Source organism: Podarcis melisellensis (genome assembly GCF_964234715.1).
Source record: "Podarcis melisellensis genome assembly, chromosome: 18".
Lineage (NCBI taxonomy): Eukaryota > Metazoa > Chordata > Lepidosauria > Squamata > Lacertidae > Podarcis > Podarcis melisellensis.
This window is the reverse complement of record NC_138536.1, coordinates 1,035,985-1,059,992: the sequence shown is the minus strand read 5'-3', so window position 1 is coordinate 1,059,992 and position 24,008 is coordinate 1,035,985. Positions and strand designations below refer to the sequence as shown.

Here is a 24,008-nt window from a genome sequence, read left to right as displayed (position 1 = left end):
AGGCATGACATCACGACACATGTCTCCCTATCCTGCCTATTTCAAAATCGACCAGACTTCCATTTTTATTACATATTTTGTCCTTTTTATACTTTATGTTGCGAACCTCCCTGAGATCAACAGGTATAGGGCAGTATACTGCTGCTGCTACTACTAATAAAAATAATAATGGATGCAACCTGCACTGAACACGCAACTAGGCCGTGCAAAATGACATCATAGCCATGACATCATGACGCACGTCTCCCTCTCCTGCCTCCTTAAAATCAACCAGGCCTCCATTTTCATTTTTATTACGTATTTTGTCCTTTTTACATCAGTATACTACTACTACTAATAATAAAAATAATAATGGATGCAACCTGCACTGAACACGCAACTAGGCCGTGCAAAATGACATCATAGCCATGACATCATGACGCACGTCTCCACCCCTCCATTACAAAATCAACCAGGCCTCCATTTTCATTTTTATTACGTATTTTGTCCTTTTTACATTAGTATACTACTATTACTACTAATAAAAATAATAATGGATGGAACCTGCACTGAACACGCAACTAACTAGACAGTGCAAAATGACGTCATCGCCGTGACGTCACGACGCACGTCTCCACCCCGCCTATTACAAAATCAACCAGGCCTCCCTATTCGAATTCCATCCCCGCCCCCTTTCCCCCCCCCGTTGCCATGGCGCTAGAATTCGGGCCACGCCCACTTTCAAAGTAACGGCCGCGGGAAGAGAGGGGAAGAGCGAGCAGCGCGCCTGCGCAGAAAGGGGGGGAAGCCGTCCTCCCGCCCTGACAAGATCTCGCGAGATCACGGCGCGGTAAAGGGGCGGGGCCCGCTGCTTGAAGGGCGGGAGGGGGGGAAGGGAAAGCATTAGATAATCATGGAAATGGGATAGAGCGGCGCGCGCACGGCTTCAGGCCGAAGCCGCGCCGATAGGAGAGGCGGCGGAGGCCGTGAGATATTCCCGGGGCTCGAAAACGCGCTTGAAAAAAAATGGAAACCCTTTTTACCTCAGTGAGGAAAAGACTCGGAGCGGCCCGCCAGCGAGACTCCTTCCCGGCACTTCCGCTTCCGGTCTGACGTCGGAGGGTCGCGGCGTGGCCATAGAGATGCGCGCGGCTAGAGCGGCCGCTGGCCAGGGCGCGCTGACTTCCGGAGGACAGAGCTACGAAAGGATAGAGGAGCCACAACGGCAGCAAGAATCCCAAGACAGAGAAACCAGTAGGAGAACACTTCAATCTCCCAGGACATTCTATACAAGATCTCAAAGTAGCTGTTTTACTACAAAGGAATTTCAGAAATAGACTGGAAAGAGAAGCTGCTGAATTGCAACTTATCACCAAACTTAAAACCATGGAGAGACCTGGTCTGAACAAAGACATTGGATTCTTATCTCATTATACATGACAAAGCCATTTTTCACCTTCTCACCCCTTGCTTTTTCCTGTAAGACCTATTGCAGTCGTTAAGAGTCCTCAACAGGCTCATCACAGCTATCTGCCAATCACCCATTCCCACCACCCTTCTGAGTAATACCCCTCCCCACCTTCTCACTATATAGAAGGGTCTGGTGACTTCTGTTTCAGTGTCTCTGAAGAAGTGTGCATGCACACGAAAGCTCATACCAAGAACTAACTTAGTTGGTCTTTAAGGTGCTACTGGAAGGAATTTTTTTATTTAGCAAGAATTTTGTTAGTGAAGAATTGGAAAACACAGGAAAGATTGGCAGGTGAAGATGATGGCTTTTTCAGAGCTAGCCAACCTGACTGGAAGGAGGAGGAGTACCAGGAAGAATGGACGAAATTTAAAGACTATTTAGTTAAATATGTTAAGTTAACTTAATTGGAAAAGTTTGCAAATACCAGATAGGCTTAGGATTTAAATATGTAATGTGATGAATATGTTGAATGCCAAATTTGAAAGAAAGTTGTTAAGTGATTAAGTTAATTTTATAAGAATATTTATATTTATAAGAAATCAACCCTGAGTGCTCACTGGAAGGACAGATCCTGAAGCTGAGGCTCCAAGAATTTGGCCACCTCATGAGAAGACTCCCTGGAAAAGACCCTGATGCTGGGAAAGATGGAAGGCAAAAGGAGAAGGGGACGACAGAGGACGAGATGGTGGGACAGTGTTCTCGAAGCTACCAGCATGAGTTTGACCAAACTGCGGGAGGCAGTGGAAGACAGGAGGGCCTGGTTGCCTGGGGGTCACGAAGAGTCAGACACGACTAAACGACTAAAAAACAACTATAAGAATATTGGTTTTGGAAAACTGTTAAAATGATATACACTGAAATTCAACCAGGGGGATACGAGGAAGTCACTTAACAATGTTACTAAGATTGGTTTAAATAAGGCTGGGATTTATGTTTGCTTGTCTAAAAAAATTATTGGAAAATTGAAAAAAAGAAGAAAGCACTAGAGGATCACATCGCCTCCTTTGCACGGAGACATTCCGGGTTCGCATTGCTAAAGGGGGAAGGATGAATTCCAAGGTTGCTTTGGCCTCGTTTTGATCTCCCCAGATCCCCTCAAAGGCAGCAGTTACGTTTAGGGTTCATGCTCTTCCTAACAGTTATTTTCTTTTTAAAAGCAATTAAAGGTACCCCAGCCAAGGCAGATTCTGGCGCCCAAATAGCCCACCTTGCAGCTTTAGGGCTCACAACAGCCCTGCAGTGAAGGCTGCCCTCAATGCTCTGCCATGTAGCTTTGGGCTGGCACCCCAAAATCGTATTGCACCCTCCGCACAGCAATAATCCCCAGCACCGTTAACAAACTACAGTTCCCAGGATTCTGGCAGAGGCCCCTCCCCCCAGGACAGGCAGCACCTGAAATCTGTACCAAGAAATATGTGGGGGGTGCAGGGATAGAATAATAGAATTGTAGAGTTGGAAGGGGACCTCCAAAGGTCATCCAGCCCAGCCCTCTTGCATTGCAGGAATCTCAGCTAAAGCATCCATGACAGTTGGCCACCCAACCTCTGCTTGAAAACCTCCAAGGAAGGAGAGTCCACTGCTTTCCATCACACGGTCAAACAGCTCTGACCGTCGCAAAGGACGTTGAGTTGGCATCTCCTTCCTTGCTACATGAAGCCATGGGTTCGAGTCCTACCCTCCCAGAGCAGGGGGGAAACAAGACCTCATTCCCTCTTCCTTTCGTGTCGGCCCTTGAGATGTGTGTCGAGAGGCCAAACTCCCAGCCTAGAGGCAAGATGGGACCTGCAGGAAGGCACAACATAAACAAGTAATGGGGGACCCCTGGCTAGGTGGGACCAGAGACAGCAACTCTGTGGGACCCCCTCTGGAAGGCCTGTGACGGCGCTCTCGCTGCCACAGCCAGATGGGGACAAGTGGGGTGCTGTGGGGTTCTGCCCTGGCCCCAGAGCTTGCTGTTCTAATTTTGAGCATCTCCCCTGTTACGTTTACTATTTATTTTTTTCTTGAACACATACACATTCAAAGGGGTTTACTCTCCCAATGTCGTTTCTCCTTCGCTCCTTTGGGCTGCGCTTCCACTGACTGCAGGCAACGGGGATTTCAGCTCCGGGTCACCACTGAACCCCTGGGCTGCTAATGGGAGTCCCCCACTGGTGTTGCATCCTTTTGGGGGTCCATGCCAGCTGCCCCCTGCTTCCGATTCTGCACGCCCATTGCAGAGAAATGCTCCCCTCCCTCATATTCCCAGGCTCCCTGACCCACCCACCCCACAAAGAGGCAGAGGCCAGACGGTGTTTCCAGCCCAAATACTGATCAACAGAAGCTCAATTTATTTGAAACAGACTTTTCGGCAACAAGTTAGCAATGGCCTCTTCGGCAGGAACGGTGGTTTGCTTGCTTGGTGGTGGTTCCGACGGCTGGGGGCGAGGAGGGGGCGGCGGTGGTCCCGTGTCTTCAACCTGGCTTCCGCAGGTAGCGCTAACCCGGCCCCAAACGTCACCCCGAGCCAGTCTGTCGAAGAAAACCTTTACAGGCAACCACGGGGGTGTCTCCATTTCCGCAGCAAGATCCACAATGGATCTTTCCCTGTGGCTCCGGCAGGGCCTCTAAAGCTGCCTAAAGGAAGGCGAGGAGATCCCAAACTTGGCTTTGTTTACTCTTGGGAAAGGCAGACTCGAACACTGGATTACCGGCACTGCAGACGTTTCGAGCCAGAACTCCGGGGAAGGGAAGGAGGTGGAACAAAAGAAAGAAAGGGAACGCTGACATGTGGGGGGGAAAAGATGTGCTTCCTAAACAGCAAAGCCCGACTGGTCACTGAGTAAAGGCGAATTGCTCAGGAGCAGGTGGAGCTTGAGGAGGAGGCGGGAAGAGGAAGAAAAGCATCGACATCCATCCAATTTTCTACACACACCATTAGAAGCCGGACACCCGCAAGAACACTGCTCCTGTTTTCTTCTGCTGGGAGACCCGATTGCTGCCTTTTCAAAAGCAGCGTCAGACATCATGGCAAAACATGGAAAGGATGCTTCCCCACACCCGAAAATGAGACTAATTTTCCAGATGCAGGGACTTTTCTACCACCAAGGAGCCGCCCGGCGTGGTCCAGGTATGGATTTGCCAGCCTGGCTGCTGCTAGTGAAAACTGCAGAAATCGGTTCTTCCCCCTCGGCTCCAGAATCGGTATAAATTTGCTCAGTCCGTCTGCTCTGAATTCCCTGCCCTCGTGGGAAGGGGAGAGAGAGAGCAGGTTTTCTGCAAGCGATGCGGCGTCCGGAGTCTCCGTTCCGAATGTCGGCAAAACAGGCCTGCGGTAATAAGTGTGGGGGCTTTGAGGGGCATCCGAAGAGGTCATGCAAGGGTTTCTCTGGCAAGAAGGGCTTGGCTAATACTCAGAAGCGGCTCCGGAAAGCGGACCATAAACGGTGCTCAGGCTTCTGAAGTGCAGAAATAAGACTGGCCAGGTTTTTCCTGAGGTCGGCTCTCTCTCAGGGCAACAGCTAACTCCTAACGTGATTAACACTGAACAAGAGAAATACACACACATTCACAAGGTCGGTGCCGAAGGCTGCCGGATTTGGGTCCCGCTTCCAGCCGGCCAAACCTTCCCCACCCCCCCGAGAACCACCTTCCGAGCACCAAACGCGTTTCTGAACTGGAAGATGCGCCGTTTCCTCGGTCGTGGCTGTTCAGGCGGCCCTCACTGCGTCCGGAGTTGGTAATCTAGGGCAGAGGAACAGGAACAGACGGGAGACGTTTAGAAACTAGGAGGAAGTGTTTTACTGAGAGCAGAGAAGGAGGGAGGGAGGGAAGGCAAAAAGTCCATTTTTAAACTAGTGCTGAATCCAAATTGGTTTGTTGTTAACTTGTTTAAAAATTTGGAGAACTGGTCCCTGCCAGAGAAGAATGGCAAGTTAAACTGTTGGGCTATGCCGAAATGGCAAAACTGACCAGTAGGCTCAGGAACCAAGAAGACCAAAACTTTGATAAAGAATAAATATTTAATAAATAATAATAAAGTATTACATTATTATACGTTGAGCCCCTACTCCTGCTGCTTCGCAAGCCCAGACTCTCCTGTTCTCCGCTGCCATTCACACATGTATTTGCAACACCAACAAGGCAAGCCCTGCCCCAGACCGTAACCCCTTTCCCAGGTGCAAGGAGGGGGAAGAACACGCGCCACAGGCACGGGTCAAGGCGCTTCTCCACCTACCTCCGTTCTGAGTGATGTAACGGACCCAAGGCAGGGCCTGGTACCCGCTCTTCTCAATTATCTTCAAGTAGCGTACCTGTGCGGGGAGGGAGAAAAGCAGAGCGAGTCACTTCCTCTCTCCATATGAACCTACCCGGACCCTGAGATCGTCTTCCGAGGCCCTCATTCGTGTGCCTCCTCCTCGAGAGGTGTGGAGGGTGGCAACACGAGAGCGGAGCCTTCTCTGCAGTGGCTCCGTTTGTGGAATGCTCTCCCCAGGGAAGTTCACCTGGTGCCTTCACAGAACTTTGTAGAATTAGTGAGCATGACGGCCAAAGGAAGAAACTGCAGGATTGGCGGGACGCATTGCTTAGCCCGGCCCCCCGTCTTCGCAGCGGACAACCCCCAGCCCCCCACCATTCTGTCCCCCCGACAGCGAAGAGCTTATCACCTGGATGCCGGAAGTGGTGAAATACGGGATTTCGAACTTAACGCTGATGGGTGGCTTCCCCTCTTTGTCCTCTGCTTCCACGCTGGGGAGCCCAAAGTGAGCTCGCATCAAGTACTCCTTCCCTCCCTGCGGGGAAAGGCAGAAAGTCAGGGCTCATAGCTCCCCTCCCTGAATTGTGCTGGAACCATTTATAAGCCCCTTCAGAGGATGGGGAGAGCCAGGCTAGGCTGGAAAGGCTGCCTTCTCCCTTCCTTCCAGACCACAAGACCCTCGGAATTCCCTGTTCCCAGAACGTCCAACACAGGTTCCGCGGCTTCCGATTGGCAGCTAATCAGAAGCCGTGCCTGGTTTCTTGAACGTTTTGGAAGTCGAACGGACTTTCGGAATGGATTCCGTTCGACTTCCAAAGCACCACAGTATATATAAAAATGAGTATCGGTTCATCTGCCTTCTGACATGGCCTCCATCTCGGCCTCCTGGTTCTCACCCGGGGTCCAAACCATCGCTCACCTCACCCACAAAAGTCTGGCAACATTCAGAGGTGCTAAATGGGGGCCAAGCGAGGGGTGGAGCCGCTGTTCCAAAAGTGGCCACAGTCAGATCCCCAATCCGACTCGATCTCCTCTCTCCGGGGTCAGGGGTTCCCCTCTTTCCAGACACCCCAACAGTGCCAGATTTACATCTAAGCTAAACAAGCTCTAGCTTAGGACCCCACTTTCTTGGGGGCCCCCAAAAAAATTAAAGGAAAAAAGACTGGATGTATATTTCCAAAATATAAGATGAAAAACAAATAAAATAAAAACTACATCCAGCAACAGTGTTTTGTGTTGTGTAAGCTCCTAGGATGTAAGTCATGGGCCCCGCCTGCTAGCCTGCTCCCTAAAATATCCCTAGTTTGCTCCTTTCTATATACAGTGGTACCTCGGGTTACATACGCTTCAGGTTACAGACTCCGCAAACCTAGAAATAGTGCTTCAGGTTAAGAACTTTGCTTCAGGATGAGAACAGAAATCGTGCTCTGGGGGCGTGGCGGCAGCAGGAGGCCCCATTAGCTAAAGTGGTGCTTCAGGTGAAGAACAGTTTCAGGTTAAGAACGGACCTCCAGAACAAATTAAGTACTTAACCCGAAGTACCAGTGTATAGGGTGCCTACATTCTGCATGGACTGGTTGCAGGGCAACATGTGCAAATGGCCTGATACCTATTGGGTTCATAAATGCCCATAGAGCATATATTCAACACAAAAAACAGCAGCAATTTGTTGACAAAGGACAGCCGGACATATAAAGGGCCCCAATACCTTCAGGAGCTGAGGGCCTCATCAAACCTAAATCCAGCCCTACACCCAAAAAACCCAGACAGGCTTACCGGGAAAGACTTGACCGACCAGACGATGGCGCTGTTCTCGGGCACCCACTTCACGCTCCCGACGGTGGTTTTGAACTTTGGCGAATCCGCGTCGTTCGGGACAGGGATGTGGATCTCCACATTGTTGGCTGTCGACCTGCGCTTGAACTGGCTCTTGGCCTAAGAAAGAGACCAGCACAAAGGAGAAACGGGAGTCTCGTTTTTTGTCCGTCCTCCCCACCCCCCATATTGCTTTATTAGTTTCGAAAAGAAAAATTACTGTCAATCAAAAAGAACCAAAGTGTAATACAATTTACAAAAGGTGAATTGTATTCTTAAAACACAGCTTCCGTTGTGACTTCCAGTCACCCCAAAAGAGACAGAGGGAGCGTCCCGCTCACCTTGATCATATACTCTATGCGGCTGTGGGAATGCTTTTCTATGACCGACTCGATCCAGATCAGGGGTTTCACCTGCGGGCGAAGAGAGAAAAGGGGTGTCAGGAGCCTGCTGAGCCAGGATAGGTACCGCGAGTGGAAAGGAGGAAAGCCCCCGGACACAGTGGCTGCGGAGAAGAGGGGTCACTCTCTGGACTGGCAACCAGGCCAATAATTTGGGAGAGGACTTTGCATGGAAGGTCTAGCATAATAATAGCAATAAGAATTCAATATTTATACGCTGCCCATCTGGCCGGGTTTCCCCAGCCACTCTGGATGGCTCCTAACAGAATATTAAAAGCACAATAAAACATCAGACATGAAAAGCTTCCCTAAACAGGGCTGCCTTCAGATGTCTTCTAAAAGTCAGATCATTGTTTATCTCCTTGACATCTGATGGGAGGGTGTTCCTCAGGGAGGCGCCACCACCGAGAAGGCCCTCTGCCTGGTTCCCTGTAACTTGGCTTCTCGCAGGGAGGGAACCGCCAGGAGACCCTCGGGAGATGGACCCCGGTGTCCGGGCTGGACGATGGGGGTGGAGACGCTCCTTCAGGTATACCGGGCCAAACTGTTGTCCCAAAGAAGCTGGAGACCCAAGTTTGGAAAACACCAGGCTAGACTGAAGGGAAGAAGAAAGCAACAGAAAGGAAGGGGGCAAGGCATAAGGAAGGGGTTTGCTCTTGCCCTCGGATCAACACAGACTCACGTGAGTGTTCAGGCGATAAGACATGAGCTCAAACTCTCCATCGGGCGGGATGAATGAAATAGTCCTGTCGTTTTCGAAGCGAGAGAGACGGACGCACTGGTGGAACTTCACATCCTCCAGTTCCACAGATTTGCTTTTGCCTCCTGGAGGGAAAAGAAGAAGATGATGAAGATTAAAGATTAAAATGAAAAGAGCCTGCAGTTATTTTGCCCTGACATGGCCCTAACTGTCCAGGAAGGAGAACTGGCAATGATTTGGGAATAAGGAGGGAGGCTGCAGAGAGACAAATGGCCCTGAAAATGCAAGGGAGAATCTGTTTTCCTACTCACACACACAAACATCCCCCTTGGTTCTCAATCTTAATCCATTCCAGAAATCCGTTCCAAAACCAAAGTGTTCCAAAACAAAGCAGCACTGCTTTCCCATAGAAAGTCATGCAAAATGGATTAATCCATTCCAGACTTTTAAAAACAACCCTTAAAAGAGCCATTTAGCATGAATTTTCCTATCTGACGAGACCATCGATCCATAAAACGAAAGCAATAATCAATGTACTGTGCTATAAAATAAAGAAGACAGTATTGTAGATGATAGCAATTAAAATTATTATTTTTCCTTCCCCGCACTGATGATAGTCATTGTTTGGATGAGGGGCTTTTATCCATTTCCGCAGTCACACAACCAATCCATCAGTAGCTGAACTGGGTTCCGCACAGTCACAAAAACAAATGACCCGAAAAAGCCTGAGAAACAAAAACACAAAATAAAGAGCAAAAACAAAAGCGCCTAACTTAATCCGTTCCGGAAGTCTGTTTGACTTCCGAAATGTTTGGAAAGCCAAGGCACGGCTACTGACTGGTGCAGGTGCCCTGGAAACAAGAGCCAACAGCCGCACTGGAAGTTTGGCTTCCAAAAAAGTTCGAAAACCAGAACACTCACTTCCGGGTTTTCAGGGTTTGAGAACTAAGGCACCACTGTAGTTGAAAAGAGTAGTGGACTGTAGTTGTAGTTGAAAAGAGTTGAAAAGAGTAGTTGACCCACCTCTCTCCACGCAAAGGGTGAGTTCCTCAAAGAGGCAAGGAAAGAACCCGAAACGTTTTGGGAGCTGCCGCAGACATACTCACGGCCAGTGTTGTCGAAGAGGACTTTGTCGTTTAAGCCCAGGCGGAGTTCTGGCATCCCGGAGAGGAAGACTCTCATTTTGATGGAGCCCACGATCTCGCTGCGCAGAACGTTCCCGTTGGCGCTCACCTGGGGCGGGAGGGAGGGGGGTCACTGGACGAGGACCGACAAGGCGCCGACCAGCCGCAGGAGGCCACTTTTTGAGGCCTGCCAGCCGATGGCGACAGCTCAGGCGACGGCCGAGGGGTATAGAGAGATCAAGTGAGTGTGCGGAGGCAAGAACAGACGCGAGGAAATTCTCCGGCCCACACCCCAAGACGCGGAGCTCAAGTGGACAGCTTCCAGGTCACTGGATCAGAGGGTTTCCTCGTCCTTCAACCATCTCGTGGTTGACATTATCGAACTTGCAAGCTCAGGCTGCACAGGAAAAGCATTTCGCTTCCCAAAATTGATCCCGGCTGCACGGACAAAATATAGCGGACAGAATTCTACAGGGTGGGGCGTTAAGCGTGCGAAAACAGGCCAGGTTGCCGGCATCTTCTCTTGGTCGTCAAGCAGACGATAGTGAAGGTTCCTAATTTTGAATGCTGTTCTTAGAAGGAAGGGAGATTTGGCAATGGAGCTGAGGGCAGTGGACTCTCCCTCTCTGGTCATCTTTGTGCATGTCCTCCCGGGGAGGGCCCTCTTGTAACGCCGCCCCCAGCGCAATGGGTCCACACCCTACAAGCGTAAGGGACCTTCCTCCGAAAGCTCATAAGCAGAAAGGCATACTCACCAAGAGGTTCACCGATTCGATGACGTCCAGGAAGACCTCGTTTTTCCGGTACTTGATCCCTTCCGAACGCCAAGACACGGCGTTGGTAACGGTGGCCGGAGGGCGCGGCGCTCCCGTCTCCAGCTTGTGGCCTTCTTGGGTGATGTACCTTTCCGAAAACACAGGCAGGAAGTCAAAACGAAACGCTCTGCACCTTTCCGCCCCAGAGACACGCTTAAAACGATTCCCCAGCTGGCCGGAAAATGACTAAGAGGTTTAAGCCTAGTCCAACCAGGCCAGACAGAGGGACACACCACCGATCTCTTCTCCCTCAAACCCCAATTTGTGTCTCTAGACTAAGTCTACACAGCAGCAGCTCCTGGGCTCAGACATTTGCAAGCGGGGAGCCACGGCAGAAAAGGCCCGCCGCCCATCGGTAGCAACTCTCTCCTCCTCCTGCCAAGATTTCAGCAGCCAATTTTGAGTCTCCGGCTGCTTCTCTCGGAGATTCAGCACCAGACACTTACTCTTGTAAAATCTTGCTGTCTGTGGTCTGTGGGTATCCGAAATCCATCAGCTCGTCTAAGAGTTCGTAAATGATCACAAAGTTGTCTCGGATGCTCTCTTCCTCCAGCTCTTTGAAATACTCGGAAAACACCTGAAACGGTCAAGAAACAGCACAGGGTCACCCAGGACCAAGTGTTAAAGTGGCAGGTAGCAGATCTCCTCAACCTTTGAAACTGCTAACGCTGGAAAGGTGGGGAATGCATTTGACAACCACCCCAGATACCTCCATCATTGTTGGTTTAATCCTGTACAGTGATACCTTGGTTCTCAAACTTAATCCGTTCCGGAAGTCCGTTCCAAAACCAAAGCGTTCCAAAACCAAGGCATGCTTTCCCATAGAAAGTCATGCAAAACGGATCAATCCGTTCCAGACTTTTAAAAACAGCCCCTAAAACAGCCGTTCAACATGAATTCTACTATCTAACGAGACCGCTGATCCATAAAATGAAAGCAATAAACGACATACTGCAGTCACGCAATCAATCAGTCAGTAGCTGAACTGGGTTCCACACAATCACAAAAACAAAAAGAGCCGCAAAAATGCAAAATAAATAGCAATACCAGACCGACCTCAGCGTTTATACTCAAAATGGAAGTGTGGCACTCAAATCGGAGCACTTTCGGCTTCCGGAGGAAGTTCGCCAACCGGAACAGCTACTTCTGGGTTTGCAGTGTTTGGGTTCCAAGGCGCTTGAGAACCAAGGGACCACTGTATTAGGCTCCTTCGCCCAAGGGAATGACAAAATCCACATGGGGGAAAACCCTCAGCATCTCTGACTCAGTACATCTGCAGGAACACAGTAATTGCCACACTTACCTGAACGACCTTGTAGAGGAACGAAAACACCAGAGAGACACAGGCGTTCTTCTTAGAGGTGGCAACCACTGGGAGGGGGGCTGTGTTGAGGAGCTTGTCGCTTAAAAGGGTGGGGGGGGGGAGCACCAACAAACACATTTGCAGGTTTTCAATTTGACGGTTCTCTGTATTTCTTTTACATTTTATTCGCTTCGCTTTGCAAACCTGCCTCCCTGTTGACCGATCGCCACAAGGCGGATAGCAATGCTAAATTTAACCATGTGAAATCTACCAGGATGAAGCACAGCAGACCTTTCCTGGCACTGGCTACATTTAAATGAACACAAGTCCGTTTGTTGCAAAAGCTAACAATCTACAAAAATGTAAATGCAACACACCGGCTAATAACTGTTGGTGAATATATACCGTATTTTTCGCCCTATAGGACACACTTTTTCCCCTCCAAAAATGAAGGGGAAATGTGTGTGCATCCTATGGGGCGAATGCAGGCTTTCGCTGAAGCCTGGAGAGCGAGAGGCATCGGTGCGCACCGACCCCTCTCGCTCTCCAGGCCTCAGGAAGCTATCCGCAACCCTTGCGCGCCCGGCGGGAGTTCCCCCGGGCTCTCAAGGCTTGCGGATAGCAGCCTGTTCAGGGGGCTGGGGTGGGGAAATAATTTTTTTATTCATTCCCCCCCCCCCCCAAAAAAATGAGGTGCGTCGTATGGGCCAGTGCGCCCTATAGGGCGAAAAATACGGTAATCAGTTATTAAGTCATTCAAAATATACAAACAAGCCGCTTCAAAATGATGTATATATCGTACAACACATCTGACAAAATATACAAGTAACTACAAGTAGGGGGGCTGTTCTAGATGGAAAAATACGGTATTTTATATTTGGGACCTTGGAATTCTTATAGAAAGGGGATTTCGGGAAGGTGGGGGCTGCCACAGAGAAGGCCCACCTCCTTCATGGCAACCATCTGCCTTGTATCGTGAAGCAGCCCTCCAAGCAGAAGAACTTGCACGTTTTGCTTTGGCAAAGGATACGATATAAGTTGTTGTGTTTGATCCACATAAATCGGACGCCTCCGTGGGCCAGGATGGGAGACAGAGTCCCTTCCTCTTCCTTCTCCATGAGGATCGGCATGAAATGCTCAACTTCCGACATGTCCACATCTCCGCGGTAATTTCTGCAGATGAGGACCTGGAATCGGCAGGAGCGTGTGGGGTGGGGTTTGGGGCAGAGAGAGAGGGAAAAAGAGGGAATCTTTAGCAGCTGAAACGGAAGTCTAAACCATGACATTGCCACTGTTCAGTCACGTCCCCTGCAGAAGCACCACCGCCATGTCCGGGGCCCAGAAGGAAACCACTGGCTTCCTGCTTTCAAGAAGGAGCGAGGGCCAGAAATCTACAGGCTGCAGGGCTCCTTTTGCAAAAAAAAGGCAGCAACTACCCAGTGAAGTGACAGGCAGGGACTTCCTCTAGGAGCTAACTCCCTAGTCACTAATAATAATAATAATAATAGGTATTAGCATAAATAGTATTAGTATTTATACCCCAGCTGGATGACTCTCTGGTCGTCAATAATAAAGATAATAATTAGTATTAGTATCAACACTAGAATTGGTATCCCATCCAGCTAACTCCCTGGTCCCCCAGAAGAAGGAGAAGAATTAGTATTTATATCGCAGCCGGATGACTGCCAGGTTGTCAATAATAATACTAATATAATGATAATTAGTATTAGTATTAAAACTAGTATTGGTACTCCATCAAGCTAACTCTCTGGTCACTAATATTAATAATAAAAGCACCCCAGCTGGGTGACTCCCTGGTCATCAATAATAATAATAATTAGCATGAATATAAATACTAGTATTAGTACCCCATCCAGCTAACTCCCCGGTCGCTAATAATAATAATGATGATGATATTGATATTATTATTTATTATTTATACCCCAGCCACCCCGGGGCAGCTTCTGACCCCATATCATCCTAATATTATTATTCCAACCCGGCCATCTGTCAGCGTTTCCCCTGCCACTCTGGGTGGCTTACAGGATATATATACAGTGGTACTTCAGGTTACATATGCTTCAGGTTACAGACTCCGCTAACCCAGAAATATTACCTCGGGTTAAGAACTTTGCTTCAGGATGAGAACAGAAATCGTGCTCCGGTGGCACTGGGAGGCCCCATTGGCTAAAGTGGTGCTTCAGTTTAAGAACAGTTTCAGGTTAAGAACGGACCTCCGGAACGAATTAAGTTCTTAACCTGAGGTACCACTGTACTACTACTATTACAGTGGGACCTCGGGTTACATACGCTTCAGGTTACATACGCTTCAGGTTACAGACTCCGCTAACCCAGAAATAGTACCTCGGGTTAAGAACTTTGCTTCAGGATGAGAACAGAAATCGCGTGGCGGTGGCAGCAGCGGGAGGCCCCGTAAGCTAAAGTTTTGCTTCAGGTTAAGAACAGTTTCAGGTTAAGAACGGACCTCCGGAACGAATTAAGTTCTTAACCCAGAAATAGTGCTTCAGGTTAAGAACTTTGCTTCAGGATGAGAACAGAAATCGCGTGGCGGTGGCAGCAGCGGGAGGCCCCGTAAGCTAAAGTTTTGCTTCAGGATAAGAACAGTTTCAGGTTAAGTACAGACTGAATTGAGTACTTAACCCGAGGTAGCACTGCATATAATTATGTATATAACCAAACGCCAAGCCTTTCAGACGTGACAGGGCTGCCTTCCGAGTCCCGGCCAAGTGGGCCCACTGGACCCCCCCCCACTCGAGGGACCCCCTCCCCGGCCCCTCCCCCCCCCCGCTTTTTCCTGTCAGGCGGAGGCGGGTAGACTGCTCCTGCCCAGGGAGGCTCACCTTCCCTTTCAGGTCCAGCACGTAGACGGCGCTGGCAGACATGGCGGGGCGCTGGGGGGGGCGGGGAGGCCCACAGGCGACCCCTCCCGGGCAGCAGCGGCAACCGGCCTCGGCGAACTCGCAGGCGCCGCTTCCCCGCTTCGGAGGCCGCACCAACGTCGCGCGCGGGCTAGAGCGGCGCTCTCTTCCGGCGCGCGGGTGGTGACGTAGAGGCTAGAACGAGCCCTCTCTCTCGGCGCGCGCGTCGTGACGTAGAGGTTAGAGCGGCCCTTTCTCTCCCTCTCTCTCGGCGCGCGCGCGTCATGACGTCGGTGCCAACGGGCGTTGCTGACGTGGCACCAATGGGATCCCCGGGCCTCGGCCGGAGGCGGGAGTTCCGTCGGCCTCCTCCAATGGGAGCCTCGCCGCCCGGCGGACGGGCAGCCCCGCGGGCCTATCGCCACCCGCGGCCGCCGCTTCCCGGCCTGAGGAACATGGCGAAGACCTACGACTACCTCTTCAAGCTGCTGCTGATCGGCGACTCCGGGGTGGGGAAGACGTGCGCGCTCTTCCGCTTCAGCGAGGACGCCTTCAACGCCACCTTCATCTCCACCATCGGTGCGCCCGCCCCCCGCCCCTCCCTCCGTCGCCATGGCAACCGCGGAGCGCCCCCTCCCCTGCCCCGCCCCCCCATGGCAGGCCTACCTCGCGGGGCTGGTGGGAGGACCCGGAAGGGAACTCCCCGCTAAGGTTTATTTCGGGGGGGGGGAGCCTCAAGCTGACACCCCCCAAAAATAATAATAATGCAGCTGACACCCCCCTAATAATGATAATAACCTGCAGTTGACAACCCTAAAATAATAATCATAATCATAGCCAGCTGCTGACACCCCCCAAAAAAATAATAATAATCATAGCCAGCTGCTGAGACCCCCCAAATAATAATAATAATCATAGCCAGCTGCTGACACCCCCAATAATAATAATAATAATGGCCTGCTGCTGACACCCCCCAAAATAATAATCAAAACCATAGCCAGCTGCTGACACCCCCCAAAATAATAATCATAATCATAGCCTGCAGCTGACACCCCCCAAAATAATAATCATAATCATAGCCAGCTGCTGACACCCCCCAAATAATAATCATAATCATAGCCAGCTGCTGACACCCCCCAAATAATAATCATAATCATAGCCAGCTGCTGACACCCCCCAAAATAATAATCATAATCATAGCCAGCTGCTGACACCCCCCAAAATAATAATCATAATCATAGCCAGCTGCTGACACCCCCCAAATAATAATCATAATCATAGCCAGCTGCTGACACCCCCCAAATAATAATCATAATCATAGCCAGCTGCTGACACCCCCCAAAATAATAATCATAATCATAGCCAGCTGCTGACACCCCCCAAAATAATAATCATAATCATAGCCTGCAGCTGACACCCCCCAAAATAATAATCATAATCATAGCCAGCTGCTGACACCCCCCAAATAATAATCATAATCATAGCCAGCTGCTGACACCCCCCAAATAATAATCATAATCATAGCCAGCTGCTGACACCCCCCAAAATAATAATCATAATCATAGCCAGCTGCTGACACCCCCCAAAATAATAATCATAATCATAGCCTGCTGCTGACACCCCCAAAATAATAATCATAATCATAGCCTGCTGCTGACACCCCCAATAATAATAATAATGGCCTGCAGCTGATACCCCCCTAATAATAATAATAATGCAGCCGACGGTGCGGGAAACACCTCTGGGGCTGGGATGCAAAGTGCAGGTGGGGGAGGTGCAGCTGGCAAGGCTCTGGCTGAAACCCCACCTTGGCTTCCCCTCCTCCAGATGGAAGCACCTTGCGGGATAAGACGAAAGGAAAATAAATGGAGTTCCAGGGGGCAGCAAAAAAGGGAGACGGAGAGCTTAATATTAATTAATGATTAGAATTGTCAGCTGTCAAGTGCCACCAGTTAACTGGCGGGTGGTCTTCTCTGTGCAGGAATCGATTTCAAGATCAGGACGATAGAGCTGGATGGCAAGAAGATTAAGCTGCAGATCTGGTAAGGCAGCCTAGGAAATTATCATTTCCAGTTTGTTGGGGGGGGCGAGTCCCTGAGACTCCTAGGAGGAAGGGGCAGTGCCATAGCGGCCAACCGTCCCTTATTTGGTGGGAAAGTCCCATATCCCAGCGCCGTGTCCCGCTGCTGTCTCTTCTTGATGATGTCCCTTAAATTTCCCAGGTTTCAAAGGAAGCAGCTCCTCTCCCTCCCTCCCTGCTGGTCTGGGAGGAGGGAGGCTCCAACTGTGTTGCTTGGCTGCGTTGCTCACCCAATAAGGAGTCTAAGAACGACTGGGGGGTGGAGCTTGCATGCCTTGTGCCCATCAAATCGGCCGCGTTGCCTGGGGACTCGCCTTTGCTCAGCGCTTCCCAGTGGAGAGGTGACGGTGGTTTTCCTTGCTGCATCCCCTTTGCCGGGTTGCTGCGCTGTGGGAACCACCGCTTGAGGCTTCGTTTGGCTGCTGGCTGGGCTTTGGGTCGGAGGGGCTCAGAAGTCGAACATACCTGTGCCCCTTGGGAAATCCCGTATTTTGGCTGCTGATCCCTTATTTCCGAGGCTGCTGGTCCCTTATTTTCAAATCTGTAAGTTGACAGCTATGTGCAGTGGCCCTGACATGGGTGGCAAGCCTACAGACGATCCCTGAGAAGGCCACTGCGATGGCAGAGCAGTGGCACAGCTTGTGTTGCTGCCGCGGCGGGTAAAACACAGAACATCCCAAAATGGCACAGCAGCAGCACCCTAACCTCCTGGGCCTTCTCCCGGCACGGCGGGGCTTCTGCCCCACGCTAGAGCTTCTTGGCCAGCGTAACTTGAGGGCAAGGCTGTGGGAGCCCTGCCTGGCTGTTGTCCTCATTCCTCTTCCTGTGCTTTTCCTCCAGGGACACTGCTGGGCAGGAACGCTTCCGGACGATCACGACGGCTTACTACAGAGGAGCCATGGTGGGTGCAGGTCTCCCTTTGACTCGGGTCGCTGCTGACCTCTTTTTTATATGCCGTATTTTTCGCTCCATGAGACACACCTGACCATAAGATGCACCCAGTTTTTAGAGGAGAACACAGAAAAAAATATTCTGAATCAAATGTTGTACTAAACTATTTAAAGCAGCAAAGCGGTCGGCTCCTGTCCGCTTTGCTACTTTAAAGCGAGCCTCAGAGGAGGGAAGGAAGGGGAGCCATGGCCATATAACAACAAAAACATCTTCAACCATTTTATTTTAAACCATAATTTTGATTGACTTCCCTCCCCTCCCCCTCTGGGTTTCATTATTTAATACTTTTTCACGCACGTTCCTAGAACCTTATACTCTTCCAGTTTCAATTTAAAATCTTCGTCTTATTACAAGCGGCGTATAAAAGTTTTCCTAATGTAAGAATCTATACACAAAAATTAGCAAACATTTATCCCCTTTTTTAAGAAAGGAAGAAAAAGTTCAAAGTCCTCTCTTTCTTGGGTTTTAGTTTAAGTAATTTGTCCCGCATAGCTCAGTAGTTTATTTTACCAATCTCCTTTCCATTCTTTGGCAGAGATGTCTTCCTTCTATAAGGGCAGGCTGGTCTTGGCCTGGGGTCTACTCTTGAGTAAAGGAACAGAGTCTTTCGTTTGATAAATCCATCAAAGCCAGTATCATGACTTCAGTTTTTTTAACAACAATAGTTTTCCACGTTCCTTTCCAATCTTTATGTCATGTTGGGAACACCCAAGTTCAGGCATCTCCCGCCTCCAGCCCACAAATCCCTCCAGAATTGGGGGGGAAAGCAGCTCTTTTGATCGGTTCCCTCTTCCCGTTTCTGCTCTTCAGGGCATTATGCTGGTGTACGACATCACCAACGAGAAGTCGTTTGAAAACATTCGGAACTGGGTCAGAAACATCGAAGAGGTATGTTCTCCCGCTGCTCTGTCTCTGTGGTCTGTTTCTGAATACCAGCTGCGGAAGCTGTCACAGAGGAGAGTTGCTTTTGTGGAAGTCGTGGTGTATATCCGTGGACACAAAAGCTGGGTGGGAACTATGTCAGTCAAAGCCAGAGGTAGAAAGAAGCCTCTCTCTGCTGTTGCTGTTATTTTATTGGATTAATATACCGTCCTATACCCGGAGGTCTCGGTGGTTCACAAAAAAGATCACTATAAAATCAATATAAAAGCAATAACCCAATAATACACCCCTCCCAAAAAAGAGCCACATTTTAAAAGGGATGTTGACCAGGTCAACCAAAGGCTTGGTTAAAATGGAACGTTTTTGCCTGACGCCTAATTTAGTCTGATTTAGATGGGATATCCTCTCCCTTCCAGCCTTTTTGCGACTAGAAATCTGGCAGCGACTGTAACATACATAAAGACTCCCCTGAACTTTTGGGGGATTTCATTTCCCATAATTCCTAGCAGGAAGGCTTCGGTTTTTGGGGGGAAGGAGCATTTGAAACGGGCTGCTTCTGTTCTCAGACGCTCAGAGGAAGCTCTCCTCCTCCCCGAGGGCTCCTCATGTTGCTCCATAAAGTCTGCTTCTCAGAGGTGCGGTTTCTTGCAGGATCCGCTGTGGGACAGGACCTTTGCCCTCTAGAAGGTAACGAACAGTGAGTCAGCCCTTCTGTTTGCTCGCCCTGGCTAGCAAACCCCTCCGGGAAACGCATATTGCAGCGGCGCTTCCATGGTCCCTGCTCTGCCGTCTCCAAATTCTGCAACTAACACGGAACGCTTCTGCTTTGTTCCGATTGAGCGGCATGGCATTGTGGGGTTTTTTTGGAAGCGTTTGAAGTGCAGTGAAAGTTTCATCGGCTAGGAGGGGGCCTCTGAAAGGCCTTTTCCCTCCCAACAGAGCGGGAGGAGAAGCGTCGTGTCGGTATCTCAGCCCCAAGCTCTGCCTGTAGACCAGGCTGTGTCTCTCTTTCTCACCGCTGTGCTCTCCCTCTCCCCCCATCCCCCCCCCCCCGCAGCATGCGTCTCCAGATGTGGAAAAAATGATCCTGGGGAACAAATGCGACATGAACCACAAGCGCCAGGTCTCCCGAGAACAAGGAGAGAAGGTGAGGGCGGTTTCTGGCGTCCAGAGATTAGCCGGTCGTGTGTCACGCGAAAGGCAGAGTGGGGTGTTGAGGGAGCTGACAGACAGAACAGAGAGAGACAAGGAAACACCGGCTAACTTGCAGTTAGCCGTTTCATTGAGGAATCAGAACAGGAATAATACAGTGGTGCCCCGCAAGACGAACGCCTCGCAAGACGAAAAACCCGCTAGACGAAAGGGTTTTCCGTTTTGGAGGCACTTCGCAAAACGAATTTCCCTATGGGCTTGCTTCGCAAGAAGAAAGCCCATAGGGAAATCTCCGGGGACCTCTTTTAAATGCTAGCGGTGGGGAGCAAAGCCTTCCCCCCCCCCGGCCTTCAGAAGAGGTCCAGGAAGGCCGGCGGGGGCCGAAAGGCTTTCCTCCCCACCGCCAGCATTTTAAAAGCAGTCTGGGATAGCAGGGAAGCGCTTCCCGCTATCCCGGATGGCTTTTGAAGGCAGGCGGGGGGGAGCAAAGACTTTTGCCCCCCGCCCGTCTTCAGAAGAGGTCCTGGACCTCTTCTGAAGGCTGGCAGGGGGCAAAAGTCTTTGTCCCCCCTGCCTGCCTTCCCGGGAGAGCGGGAAGGCAGCGCTGCGTTTCTCCGCTCTCCCGGGAAGACAGGCAGGGGGGAAGCAAAGACTTTCGCCCCCCGCCGGCCTTCAGAAGAGGTTGGGGGACAGACTGTCCCCGGACCTGGTCTGAAGGCGGTTTCCATAGGAACGCATTAATTGATTTTTAATGCATTCCTATGGGAAACTGTGCTTCGCAAGACAAAAAGACTTGCGGAACGAATTAATTTCGTCTTGCGAGGCACCACTGTAATTATTTTATTTATTATTTATACCCAGCCCATCTGGCTCGGTTTCCCCAGCCACTCTGGGCGGTTCCCAACAGAATATTAAAAACGCAAGATCAAACATGAATAAACATCCCTAAACAGGGAATCTGCCTTCAGATGCCTTCTAAAAGTCAGATAGTTGTTTATTTCCTTGACATCTGCTGGAAGGGTGCCACCACCGAGAAGGCCCTCTGCCCGGTTCCCTGTAACCTCACTTCTCGCAGGGAGGGAACCGCCAGAAGGCCCTCGGGAGATGGACCCCGGTGTCCGGGGTGGAGACGCTCCTTCAGGTATACTGGGCCAAATTGTTGTCCCAAAGAAGCTGGAGACCCAAGTTTGTTCTTCTGTCTCTCACAGCTACAAGAAACCTACCATTAAAATTATGGACTGGTCATTTCTTTCACCAGAGGGCAAACGGGCAAATTTAGCAGGGGATCAAATACTTTCGCCCCTCACTGTATGTCGGATTCGGGAATGGAATTTTTTTTTAGAACTGTGTTTCTCAAGCCAGATGCTGGTTCCTGTGTTCAGGGCCCGCCTGCGTAACTGACCTGAGACCTCTCCTCCTTTTTTTCTCGTTCAGCTGGCCAGCAGCTTCGGCATCAAGTTCATGGAAACCAGCGCCAAGGCAAACATCAACATAGAGAACGTGAGTGCCGGCCTTGCCTTCCTGACCTTCTTTCCCGTAAGCCCTTTCGTCCAGTCCAAAGGGCGGAAGGACTCCTGGGGCCAAGTCCCCCAGGCAGAATCTCGTAAGCCCAAGCCCTTCCAACCCCACTCAGTGCTGCAGCAAATCTGCAAAACGGGGGACCCGCTGCAAAAACAGCTGCCACGCCCCATCATTTCTCCCTCTCCCGGCCCACAATTCTAATTTGCAGAGGTCTGGCCTGCTGCTCTTTCACGTGACGGGGGACATCGTGCAGCAATCAGTGGTGTGTTGTGACAAGTCACAAGGGCTGTTTGGGGACACCAGAGAGCCAATTGCCCCCTCCGCATAACCTCCCTCGAGTCTTTGGCTTTGCATTTTGGCGTGAGCGCAGGAGAGCAGCGCGAGCTATGGCTCTCCAAAGACAAGCCTTGTCCGATCATTTTCACCTTTATATATATATTTTCTATTTCCCCGTTTTAAATTTCAGGCGTTTTTCACTCTTGCCAGAGACATCAAGGCGAAAATGGACAAGAAACTGGTGAGTCGCCTTGGCTAGAACGCGGGTTTATTTGTTGCGTTTATATCTCTCCTTCTCCAAGGAGCTCAAGGCTCCCCCTCCTCATCTAATCCCAACAAGTCTCTGGTGCAGGTTAGGGTGAGGGGAACTGATTGCTCCGAGTGGGAGATTTGAACGCTGGTCTCCCATGCCCTAGTACGGCAGTCTTAACCGCTAAACCAGGCATGTCCAACTCTCAAGAGACTGCGATCTACTCCCATAATAACAAGGGTTTGCAGTGTTTGGGTTCCACGTTGAGTCCCAAGGCGTTTGAGAACCGTGTGTGTGTGTACACACACACACATAAATCAGTATTAATTTGTTCAGTGTTGTATAAGAAACTAGTTGGGTTGAGGAGGACAGGTGGCAAAGGGTAAGGGTTTTATAACTCGTAAACAGTTAACAACGCCAGCAGGGTTGTAGAGCGACTTGTGATGATAATGGTTAATGCCTTTTTTGTATTTTTGTAAAAAGTGTAGATAGGTTGAATGAGTGAAAAGGAAAACGTATCAATGCTTTGGTGTAAAAAACTGCGAAAGCCATGAGTTGGGTGGGAGGGAAGTCGCTAAGCTCATACGAGCAAAAAGTAAAATAAGGGTGTATCTAAATATTTAAAATGGAAGTGTAATAAAAATATTATTTTTAAAAAAAGTTCTATAATGTGGCAGGAGGGGAGGAGGCGAAATGAGCTTTGAGGTCGCGGTCTTTGGAGTTGCTAGGAGCGCAGAGCCCAAAAGTACAATGAGGATGTATTTAAATGTTTTAAATAGAAGCATAATAAAAATATTTTTTAAAATGTTCTATAATGCGGGAGGAGGTGAAATGAGCTTTCAGGTCGCGGCCTTTGAGTTGCTAGGAGCACAGAGCCTGGGTCTGCTGGGCGCCATTGCCCTGTTCCCTCCCCAGGCCAGAGTTTGACCTGCAGCTCCAGCAGAGTTTGCAGCGGAGGGGAGGAATCAAGTTGGAACCCAAGCCCACCTGAATAACCCTCCCGTCGTCCTTTTGCCTTCACAGGAAGGCAACAGCCCTCAAGGCACCAGCCAGGGGGTGAAGATCACCCCCGAGCTACAGAAGAAAACCAGCTTTTTCCGATGCACCCTCCTCTGAGGGGGGACAGCCTTACCGCGAGCCTCTGCTCAAGCTTCCTGGGCCGTGCCTCCTTGCAAGAGGCTCCTTCTTCCGTTCTCCCTGTCTGGCTCTGACCCCACCAACGCAACCCGCTGCGCTGCATTTGCTGGAACGGAACTGAGGAAGGGGCTTCTTTTCACGACGGACTCTCTCGCTCCGGAGAAAACGCCGTTTTCCCCTCCCGGCGCGCCTCCCAGACGGAAAACGCACTGCCTGTTTGCGGTGTGGGGAGGGGGTTGCTTTGGGGACAAAAGATGCGGATGAAGAAATCAAGACACGGGAAGTTTCCTAATGGGTTTTTCTCTCTGTGTCTCTCTCTTTCTGTCTCTGGGATGTGTTTTGGATAACTGTATCAAGACTAGTAGAAAAAAAAAAGTCAGAATAACTCTCAATGATTTCCTGCTGAATCCCCAAATCTACGAATGGTCAGGGGTGCCCCGCTGGAGCCCCCTAAGACATTTCTATCAGGCTGAATCAGGCAGCCGGCTTAAAAGCACTGATTTCGTTTTATTTTTGGTAGCAGATTTTAAGACACACACCCCTTTCCTCGCGTCGCTTTGTGGGGGGCCACAAAGCTCACCGATTCCTTTCACAGACACGGGAAAAAAGGCATCTGAAATCTGCTCCTGGTGTGCTCTTGGCGATGATTCTAGACACTCCTGTGATAGAAGTTGCACAATGCCTCGATACACAAATGAATAAATCTATTTTTTTAGAGAAAACAGAGCTTGTGTGAGATCCTACTTGAGTTTGTGACTGGGAACATCTGGCAAGCCTCTGGTTGCCTTCAGTGGGGCCCCAGTTGCTGTCTGGGAAGATGGACTCCTCTGCCCAACCCTCCCCAACATCTTCTACTACTACTACTACTACTACTACTACTACTATTAATTAATGCCTGCCCATCTGGCTGGGTTTTGCCAGCCACTCTGAGCGGCTTCCAACAGACTATTTAAAAAACAAACATTAAAAAGCTTCCCTAAACAGGGCTGCCTTCAGATGTCTTCTAAAAGAGTTGTTTATTTCCTTGTCATCTGA

The 24,008-nt window shown here is 50.1% G+C and overlaps 3 protein-coding genes across 3 annotated transcripts in view; 1 reads left to right on the top strand and 2 right to left on the bottom strand.

Annotated features, from left to right (window-relative positions):
* Window positions 1–1,158, bottom strand: part of ELAVL1 (ELAV like RNA binding protein 1) — a 29,874-nt gene extending 28,716 nt beyond the window's left edge. The window contains exon 1 of the mRNA XM_081895943.1: window positions 1,023–1,158. The gene's annotated coding sequence lies outside the window, so the exon portion shown is untranslated. The remainder of the gene's footprint in view (window positions 1–1,022) is intronic.
* Window positions 1,159–3,744: 2,586 nt separating this feature from the next.
* AP1M1 (adaptor related protein complex 1 subunit mu 1) lies at window positions 3,745–14,862 on the bottom strand. The gene is made up of 12 exons (XM_081895722.1): window positions 14,707–14,862; window positions 12,876–13,032; window positions 11,846–11,913; window positions 10,989–11,119; window positions 10,483–10,630; window positions 9,710–9,836; window positions 8,586–8,728; window positions 7,844–7,915; window positions 7,464–7,622; window positions 6,097–6,222; window positions 5,667–5,742; window positions 3,745–5,173 (listed from the first exon to the last, which is right to left on the bottom strand). Exons 1-12 carry the CDS (start codon window positions 14,746–14,748, stop codon window positions 5,151–5,153), a joined length of 1,272 nt encoding a protein of 423 aa, XP_081751848.1. The 5' UTR covers window positions 14,749–14,862; the 3' UTR covers window positions 3,745–5,150.
* A 280-nt stretch (window positions 14,863–15,142) lies between these two features.
* On the top strand, window positions 15,143–23,697 carry RAB8A (RAB8A, member RAS oncogene family). Its single transcript, XM_081895904.1, has 8 exons — window positions 15,143–15,303; window positions 16,706–16,766; window positions 17,645–17,705; window positions 18,566–18,643; window positions 19,695–19,784; window positions 21,224–21,289; window positions 21,777–21,827; window positions 22,860–23,697. Exons 1-8 carry the CDS (start codon window positions 15,180–15,182, stop codon window positions 22,950–22,952), a joined length of 624 nt encoding a protein of 207 aa, XP_081752030.1. The 5' UTR covers window positions 15,143–15,179; the 3' UTR covers window positions 22,953–23,697.
* Window positions 23,698–24,008: the final 311 nt, after the last annotated feature.